Source organism: Cupressus sempervirens, chromosome 7, assembly GCF_028749045.1.
Source record: "Cupressus sempervirens isolate cs-2001-9-10 chromosome 7, ASM2874904v1, whole genome shotgun sequence".
In the NCBI taxonomy this organism is placed as follows: domain Eukaryota; kingdom Viridiplantae; phylum Streptophyta; class Pinopsida; order Cupressales; family Cupressaceae; genus Cupressus; species Cupressus sempervirens.
This window is the reverse complement of record NC_143124.1, coordinates 904,691,654-904,702,457: the sequence shown is the minus strand read 5'-3', so window position 1 is coordinate 904,702,457 and position 10,804 is coordinate 904,691,654. Positions and strand designations below refer to the sequence as shown.

The 10,804-nt window shown below is 32.8% G+C and overlaps 1 protein-coding gene across 1 annotated transcript; it reads left to right on the top strand.

The window, feature by feature from the left end:
- The first annotated feature begins 9,418 nt into the window (after positions 1-9,418).
- Positions 9,419-10,012, top strand: LOC149550434 (THO complex subunit 4C-like). The gene has a single exon (XM_089794471.1). It carries the CDS (start codon positions 9,419-9,421, stop codon positions 10,010-10,012), a length of 594 nt encoding a protein of 197 aa, XP_089650597.1.
- Positions 10,013-10,804: the final 792 nt, after the last annotated feature.

Genomic DNA, 10,804 nt, shown 5'->3' with positions numbered 1-10,804 from the left:
AAGAGTTAAAGAAAGTTAACTATTAAAAAATTGGACATGTGAATTTTGTGAATAATTAACTACTTTTTGCATACATCAGTACTTTTTTTGAAGTGCATTTCTTGAAAGTATATTTCCTTTTAAAAATGTTATTATTTTGTGAAATATCTCATATGCTTCACACATTGTGGCAAGTGGGAGAAAGGAAAGGCAAGAAAGAGGGCCTAAGCTTAATTGACACGCTCGAAGTGTTGATCACTTTAGTTGCTAGTGTGGGCCTCTTCACTCCATCCGGTTCACTATGTTAAAGTTTTGTATTTGTAGGAGATATTTGTGTATCTATGATTAAATCACCTATATATTAGAGATATTTATTTATGTATAATTAATCCTTTATTATGATTAGGTTGCAATGAGTCTTCATGTATAATTTGATCTTTCATATGAAAGCCACACATTTTGAAAATCATGAAGAGTTTTCAATGTTGGCTAACGAAGATACTATGCATAGACAATGAAGAGTCAAACCAACAAAGAGTTAATACAAGGAAGGAGTTTTCGCTTTGTAACTACAAGACAATAAAGGGTCTAGGGAATTTTATATATTCTTTAGGAGGAATTAAAATGTGATAGAGATTGATATATCTTTTTCATGAATATTACTTCAGATTGAGCCTTATAGTTGGACATATTGTATTTTAAAATTCTACTTATTCATTAATAAAATGATTTTATTGTGGCACTGGGTTTTCTTCCCTCAAGTTGGAAGATTTTCCTAGGATAAATAGTTGTGTCTTAACATTCATTATTTGTTTCTTCTCTTTATTGACAGCATTGTTCTAATTTTAAATGTTCTTATACCATTTGCTCTCACTCATACCTTTATTGTATCCACATGCATCAAAAAAGTTATCTATACAAATATTTTTCATGCATACTCCTACCACTTACTCCTGCCCTCTATCAAAGTGGGACCTTACAAAAGGGTATGGATGCCCATCATTGCTACTAAAAGATGGTACACATGTGTGGGAGCATTGGAATGAGACATGGACATTTGTGACAAAAAGGAATTATTAATAAATAAATTATTGCATTCAATATACTTTTGTTTAATGACTAGTAAAGCAATGAAAAATAAACAAATGTTTGTATACTTCTTCTTCTCTATATCCTTACTCCTCTCTCTCATTCCTCTCCTCTTTGTTTCCTATATCTCTCCATCTTCCCTCTCTCTCACTCCATCCTTATTGCAAACACAACATAAATCTATTGATAATGCAACATGATTATGTCCTTCATTGAGAGGTTATGTTTCACTAATGTTTGGATCTATAAAGTTCATTGCATACATCATAATATTTAGAAAATGTTTTAAGTATGTTTCATCATATTGAACAAATGTATACAAGAAATAGAGAAGAAATCTCCTGCTTCAGTCTTAACCTTATATACCTATTCGACTTACTCATTGCACTCCAAGGTGAGAGTGCTAGTCTAAATTCATTGCATTGAAACAGATCTCCAACTACTGGTCCACACAATTTTTTGAACTGCTAAACTATTTACAACATTTGTGTAAGTAACAAGAAGCAATCAACTTATCTGCAGATTTAATGCTCAATGACTTTGGCCACTATATCCACCCTATAATTAAAAATAGATAGTTGTAGCCATGCCAGACAACAATTGGACCTGAAACGACACTCCATTTCCACCTGCTTCATAGGATTCGTTCTGTGATCACTCAATAAAATAAAAGTATGTTTAATAAAATTACCAATTTGTAGTGGCAAGCTGTGTGGGGCGAGCCATGAGGAGTTTCAGAAGCAAGGTATATTTTCTTTTCGATTGAGACGAACCAGTGGAAGCCACCAATTACAAGGGGCCAATAATGTCAATGATGTCCCATAAGCAGCTTATGGTCGTGTCTTGCAATACATCTTTGGTTTTGTTTATCATTGTCAGGAGCTCTCTTAGATTGGTCGTTGCCGAGGGAGGTATGACAAAGTCTTTATCTTACGTGGAAAATACTTAATGTGAAAACCTTAATCTTTTAAATTTCTCCACACCATGCCTCTCAAGTTGGCAAGTTGCCCACTGCATTGATTTGGTCATTGTTAGAAAAATGTTTATTTGGTAGCTTGGTAGCTTAGCATTAATTAAAAAATCTAGAAGTCTCTACCTGTACAATGTAAAAATTCTAGAATGTTTCCCTTCTTTAGCTTATCGTGGCTATTTAGAACTCTCTAGAGGTATGATAAGAAGATTATAAATTTACAGCCTTTGTGGTCTGTAAATACAAGAAGAAATGTAAATGCAAGAAGAAATATAAGTGTAGTAAAGATTATATTCTTCATAGCTATCTTGTTTTAATTTCCTCTGTTCTGCTTTTATATTTTCTTCTATTTTATTTGTTTGTGTTGCTGTTATATTCATATCTCATCATGGTATCAGAGTAGTCTTTGTTCTTTGGGCTGTAATTTTTTTTGGGTTGAATCTTTTACTTGCAGGCTGTAGTCTAGGAGTGAGCAGCACCAACAATTCTTGTGGCAAAAAGATCAATACAGTAGCCAAAGAAAGAGACATTGTTCAAAAAATTGGTGAGAGGTTTTCAATTTCAATTTGGGCATTAAAGTTTTTTTGAAATCTCTTTCATTGTCATCCAAAAAGGAGAGAATTTGATAATGGAATCACTTGGTGTTACTCTACCCACAGTTAAATTAAATGGGAAAAATTACTATGATTGGGTATCTCATGTTGAAATCACTCTAACTCTTCAAAATTGTTATAATATTGTGACTGGTAGTGAACAGAGATCTACAAATCTAGGAAAGGATCAAGATAATTGGGATAAAAGGGACAAGAAGGCAGCAGCACTAATCAAGCTTACACTGTCAGAAGAGGTTTTTTCCAGAAGTTCGTAATGAGAGAAGTGGAGTCAAAGTATGAGAGATTTTGAAGGATCTATATCAAAATTCAGGTGATGTATGGATTTTATCTCTCACTACTAAGTTATACAATATGAAATTATCAAGCTCACAAGAGATAGTCCCACATTGAAGTAAGTTAAAGGAAAAGAAAAAAAAGCTTGCTTCTCTTGGAAAAGATATAGATGATAGAGATTTTGTACAAATTATATTACAAAGTCTTCCAGGATCTTATCAATCATTTATAAGGGGTTTAGATACTGCAGATAAATTAAAAAGTATTAAATCTAAAGAATTGTGTGCTAAGTTAGTTCAAGAAGAGAAAAGACAAGTTAAAGAAAAAGAATCATTTGATGGTGAATCTCAAGCATTTGTAATGAAAGGAAAACAATATTATAAGAAGTCACAAGATAATCAGTCTAAAGAAAGAAATTGGAAGAATGAAAATAAGAGTGTTTCATATATAGATCATAATAGAAGTAAATGGAAATGTCATTATTGTGGTAAAATGGGTCATAATGCACATGAATGTTTCAAGAAGAAAAGAGATATAGAAAAGAAGGTAAATAATTCTCCAAAATTGGGTGATTTTAAAATAAATGCATTTTGTGTTGCACTTAAAGAAAATAATACCTTCAAAGATGATTGGGTTATTGATTTTGGTGCTACACAACACATGTCTCATAATGAAAATCAATTTGAATCAATAAGTGAAAATAATATAGAGAAAATATATTTGGGGGACAATAGTGCTTTAGAAGTTAAAGGGACTGGTAATGTCAAAGTTGATAATGGATTGTTCAAAAATGTGAAGTTAGTCCCTGAATTAAAAACAAATCTACTTTCAGTATCTCAAATTGCAAGTCAAGGACATAAAATGGAATTCTATAATGATAAGTGCTTAATCAAGGATGTCAATGATAATTACAGAGTTATTGCAATTGGTAAAATAGAGAATGGATTATATAAGTTTCAAAAATTTACTTCTAAATGAGAAGATAAACATATATGTGCTATTGCCCAATATGATGATATGAGCAGGTTATGGCATGAGCATTTGGGGCATGTCAATTTTCAAAGTCTAAAACTTATGGAGAGATTACAAATGGCGCACGGGCTACCAAAGATATCATTAAGCCCCAAGGTATGTGAAGGATGTGCAATGGGAAAACAACATGTGGAAAGTTTCCCTCAAGGTAAATCACGAAGAGCAAAAACTACTCTACATTTAGTCCATAGTGATGTAATGGGTCCTTTTAAAACACCATCAATTGGAGGATCAAGGTATGCCCTCACCTTTATAGATGATTATAGTAGAAGAATTTGGGTGTATTTTCTACAAAAGAAAGATGAAGTGTTCCAAAAGTTTAAGGAATTTAAAGCTTTAACTGAAAAACAAAGTGGAAAACATTTAAAGATAATAAGAACTGATAGAGGGACTGAATACATGAATAAGGTTTTTTTAGATTTTTGTAAAGAACATGGCATAAAGAAGGAATCAGCTGTCTCTTATTCACCCAAAAAAAATGGGGTTGCTGAAAGGAAAAATATAACTATAATAGAAATGGCTAGGTGTATGCTTCATTCTAGAAATCTAGAAGCTAAATTTTGGGCTGAAGCGATTCATATTGTTGTATATATCTTGAATAGAACACCTACTAAGGCAGTTTTGACCATAACACCAGAAGAGACATGGAGTGGAAGAAAATCTACAGTATCTCATTTTAGAATTTTGGTTGTAAAGCATATGCTCACATTCCTAATGAAAGAAGGAGCATACTTGAAAGGAAGAGTGAAAAGTGCATAATGGTTGGATATAGTGAGGAATCAAAAGGATATAGGTTATACAATTCTAGAACTAATGAAATCTATATTAAAAGAAATGTATGGTTTGATGAAGATGTTAAGAATGATGACTCTCCAACATTATCTTTCTTTCCAATTTTGATTGATGAAGAAAATTCTACTTCTACTAATAGTCAAAGCCAAGGTGTGCAAACTACTACATGGGAAGAGACTCAAGTTGAAGAATCAAGTGAAAGTGACAATGAAAATCCCAGGAAATTTAGAAGCATCCAAGAAATTTATCAAGAAGGCCCTAGAAATGTATTTGCTAACTATGCTCTTATGACTAAGGTGATGCAAGTTGACACTCCAAGCACATATGAAGAAGCAAAGGGAAAAGATAAGTGGGAAGCGGCTATGCAAGAAGAATACAACTTTTTGATAAAGAATGGAATGTGGGAACTAACAACACTTCTAGAAGGAAAAAATGTGGTTGGTTGTAAGTGGACCTCTAGAACAAAGTTTACATCAGATGGAGCTATTGAAAAATACAAAGGAAGGCTAGTAGCTAAAGGTTTCTCACAAATAGAAGGTATAGATTATGCTAAAACCTTTGCTCTAGTAGCTAAGATGACTTCCATTCGTACAATAGTTGCTTTAGCTGCAAAGTTTGGTTGGAAAAAATTTCAAATGGATGTAAAAAGTGCATTTTTGCATGGTGACTTAAAAGAAGAAATTTATATGCAACAACCACCAAGATTTATTAAGTATGGTGAAGAGAATTTGGTGTGTAGATTAAGAAAATCACTCTATGGTCTCAAACAAGCACCAAGGGAATGGTACTCAAAAATAAATAAGTACTTTCTAGATGTTGGATTTAAAAGAAGTAATGCTGATTTAGATGTGTATGTAAAATATTGTGATGATAAAGTTGTTATCATTGTATTGTATGTGGATGACTTGATTATTACAGGAGATCACACACATGATATTGATATGACTAAAGATCAACTCAAACAAGTTTTTGAAATAACTGATTTAGGTCTAATGCACTACTTTTTGGGCATACAAGTATGGCAAGTAGAAGGAAGAATCGTGCTTTCTCAAACTAAATATGCTCGTGATGTACTAAAGAAATTTAATATGAGTGATTGTAAACCATCTAATACACCATGTGAAGTAGGATTGAAGTTAAGTACTGACTCTACTCAAAAGAAAGTGGATGGAAAATTGTATAGGCAGCTTGTTGGAAATCTTTTGTATCTTACTATAACTAGACCAGATATTGCATATGTGGTTGGTATTGTATCTAGGTACATGGCAGATCCACACATTGAACATTGGAAAGTAGCCAAAAGAATATTAAGATACATTAAGGGTACTTACCAGCTTGGCATCGAATATAAATATGGAGGAGAGCCTACTTTAGTCAGATATACAGATTATGATTATGCAGATGACACTGATGATAGAAAGTCAACTTTAGGATATATCTTCCATCTTGCATTGGGACCGATTTCATGGAGCAGCAAGAAGCAATCAATGGTGTCACTTTCCTCTACAAAAGCTGAATATATTGGTTCATCAAAAGCATCTCAAGAAGCATTATGGCTTAGGAGGTTACTTGAAGAATTGTATCATCCACAAGACTCTCCAACAACAATATTTTGTGATAATCAAAGTGCTATCAAGTTAGCAAAAAATCTAGTATATCATGCAAGGTCCAAGCATATAGAAGTACATCATCATTTTGTTCAAGATCTAATTGAAAGTCAGGAGGTGGAGCTTCAATTTTGTGGAACAAAAGATCAACTTGCTAATATATTTACAAAAGCATTGTCTATTACAAAATTTATGAAATTTAGAGATCTATTGCAACTTAAAGATGTTTCTACTCTCTCCAAATAAACATTATGGGGGGGTGTTAGAAAAATGTTTATTTGGTAGCTCAGTAGCTGAGCATTAATTACAAAATCTAGAAGTCTCTACCTGTACAGTGTAAAAATTCTAGAATGTTCCCCTTCTTTAGCTTATCGTGGCTATTTAGAACTCTCTAGAGGTATGATAAGAAGATTATAAATTCATAGCCTTTGTGGTCTATAAATGCAAGAAGAAATGTAAATGCAAGAAGAAATATAAGTGTAGTAAAGATTATATTCTTCATAGTTGTCTTGTTTTAATTTCCTTTGTTTTTCTTTTATATTTTGCTATGTTTTATTTGTTTGTGTTGTTGTTATATTAATATCTCATTAGTCATCCTCATGCGCAGACTTCTCACTTCTATCTCGTACGTGGATGAATCAAATTTGTGCCTAGCGCCTTCCACGATAGCACCAAACCTGTACAAGTCCATTTAATTTATCATGATGTAAAAAGTGATGGGGCCATTGCAATTATCAATGACATCTTCTAGAGTAACTTCCTGCACTCCCCCTTTCCTATGGTGCAACATTCGATTTAATGGCTATGATGTACTCAATGGTCGTCCAACCATCCCTTGTATTTTTGATGGTCAATTTAAAAAAATAGGACCTTCACTTCATCTAGGGAACGCCTACAGCATAATTATAGCAATGGTTGAATGTGGGGTAATCATAAAGTTCACTCTCCCCACAGTCACCTTCCCATCAACCCAAGAAACCACAATTTTCAAAGAAAAGTCAAGGTTATAACCCTTCATACCTACAACAAAGGCCGCCATCTGTAACCCTTTTCAATTATCTTCTACACCTTAGGATCATTCTTTTAACCTTTATAGATATCAAACTCAATCTGGTAGAGGACCCTACCCATGCTATCTCTCAAAATGTAGGGCATGAAAAACATAACCCTACAAACCCCAAACCTTTTTGACCCAAGAACTCACAACTTAAGAAACTTAGTCACGGCCTTTGTGAATTCATGAACTCCCAAACCAAAGAAATGAAAGTGAAAGTTCTCAAAAGCCAAGAAAGGAAGAGTGTATTAACTTGCAATAAATGCACTATCTTTGTTAATAGAGTTGGAAAATCTTGCATGATCATCATAGGAGTCATTGTAGGGATAGACAACATGTCTTCTCAAATTTTGAAATGCTTGGTGTACTTTCCCAATGAAGCAAGGATGTCCAATGAATTATTACCTTCCTAGTAAGTGTGATGGAAAATCACTTTGTCCACCAAGGCAAGCAATTGTCATCTTATTTAAATTTTTTTCTTCCCATTCCATCTTATGTCAATAGTGTGATTCAAAATATTTATCACTTATGTTAGATGTAAATTTCTTGTAATAAAATGACTTCCTTTATCCCTCACCCTTGTTGCTTCTATCTTTATCTTCTCATCTTTCACGAGCTCCCTATATGTGTGTGTGTGTGTGTGTGTGTGTGTGTGTGTGTGTGTGTGTGTGTGTGTGTGTGTGTGTGTGTGTGTGTGTGTGTATGTATGTATGTATATGTATGTATATGTATATGTAAATGTATATGTATGTATATGTATGTATGTATGTATGTATATGTATATGTATATGTATATGTATATGTATATGTATATGTATATGTATATGCATATGTATTTATTTTTATCTCTTTGTATATAACTTTATATATCTTTATCTATCTCTCCAAGTCCTTCCTCTCTCTAAACATATCACCACCTCTCATCTCCATCTATATTGAACTATCTCTTCTTCTATATCTTTTTGTATCTTGATCTTTCCATCTCTCTATCTCATCATCTATATCCATTCTATCTCTATCTCTCCTTCTCCCTCCTCTATATCTCCCCATATTTATCTCTATCCCTCCCATCAACTCTTTATCTCTTTACCTATTTCTCTCCCTCTTCTTCTCTCACTTCATCTTCATGCCTCCCCCTCCATCTCTACAAATGACTCTCTATATCTATCCATCTGTCAATCTCTCTTTCCATCTCCATCTTTCTATACTTCTATATCTACACTTCTTCAAGATTGTATACTCACAAAATGATGTCTATAGATAATTTATTTAATCCGGCAAAATCAATTTTGCAGCACTTTGATAAGAGGGAAAAAAGAGACTCTTCCAATGATTCAATTTGACCATACATAATTCAATATTATACACATTCTTCATTGATTTATTTAAATTTCGTGTCTTGTAGCTTGATCGTCATGACATGTTTAAGTGGTAGTTTGCCATGAAACAAAGCAAGCGACTTAAACATGACACACTAAGACTTGATTTCTGTGCTAAAAGTGTTAAATAATCAAATTTATCTTACTTTTTCCAAACTTTTTTTTTCCTTTGTATATGATTTTTAAGAATGAACATTGACAATACGAAGGGCCTACAAAAGATATGACGATGCTTAAGAATTTGATAGAACAGTAAACAAATTATACTGGAGTCAGTTAAACAACACTAACCATTAAATATACAAATAAACCCAACAGTAAGCACGAATCCATTATATCATCCAACACATAGCCTCGCGTAAAATTTAACTTTTACCGACAGACACATCTTTTCAATCCAAGATATATATAAAAATGGACATATTTCCTTTCTAAATTAAGCCAAAAAGCGTCACCTTATATTTATCTGGGACAAGTGATCGATATTTTGATCTTCGCGAACTGGTGCTGAAATTTCCTGTGTTATACCAGAAATCAAAGTATTAAAGAAAATGACCAAGTCGTGGGTAAGAACCAAGGGAGCTAATAATGCCAAAGTAGTTAATGGGAGGAGAAGATCGCCATATGCCATGGCCAAGGCATTCACAATATCACAAACTCAGACATACAAACGCAAACAGAAGCAGACCAACTATAAAATTAATAGTGATCTTCCTGACCGGCTAGCGGAGAGTATAAATGCAGATGTGTCAAGAGATACAAAATTGTACATTTCAAACTTGGATGGAAGAGTGAGTGATGAAGACATAAGAGATCTTTTCTCTGCTTTTGGGGACCTCAAAAGTTGGGCTCTTCATCTCGATAGGACGGGAGAGTTCATGGGCACAGCCGAGGTGGTCTACTTCAACAGAAATGATGCGACTAGTGCTTGGAAAGGCTACAATAATGTTCCGCTTGATGGGAAACCCATGAGCATCGATTTCGTTGGTCAAACTGTTGTTGATCGTATTTCTAACTTGGATTCACATCCCAGAGTGAATAAGCGGAGAGGAAGGACAACATTCGTAGGGAAAGCAAAGCATGGGTTTAGAAAGAGAAATGAGGGCAACTATAGAAGAGGAAGAGGAAGAGGAAAGGGAGGGAATAGAATTAGGAAATCAGGTACCATATCTGCTGCACAACTTGACATGGATCTGGAAAGCTATCATGCCCAAGCCAATTAAGAAGTATAGCACCAATCTGATTTCAACACATCGTTAATATTTTCTGAGTTTCTGTGATCTTTCTATGGGAAGAATTAAGTTTGGAAAAGAAAGTCAACTTTGATTATTTAACATTTTTGATTTAGGAATTAAGTTTAGTGTGTAATATTGAGTGTTTTAAATCAGAAACAAAATTGATTAACCAACCCCTTGCCTTGCAGCTGAGAAAGATGAATATGAATAGTTCATTTCAAATTAGTAATGCAAAAGTTTTTTATTAGTTAAATTTTTTGAATAAGGATTTATCAGCACATTGCATTCTTTGATTTGATTATGGAGATATTTATTAACATCAATTTCTTTGAAGATGAGATGATTAAAGCTTAGATTTTTGTTGGATAAGATAGATAGAGAAGGGAAATGAGATAATTAAAGGATTTATTCTTATTATTATTATTAAGATTTATAAATCTGTTTACTTAATTTGATTCAAATTTTAAATTTCTATTTATTTTCTTATACTTCTCATACCAAAATAATTATTATTAAATATTATGTTTTTAATGGTGAAGTCTTTATGTATTGTGTTAATTTTATGAATATATGAATGTTTTTATTATATAGATAGTATACAAATTTGTCTTTTTAACATTATTATTAAAGAATATTACTTTTTATTTTTGAATCCCATCATTATCTTATTTCATTTTGAAAAATCTATATTATTTTTCAAATATTTTATTTTCAGCAGCAAAAAACTATTTTTTGTTCAGTTTATATTTACAAATTTTGAAACAAAAAAAAAAAAAAAAA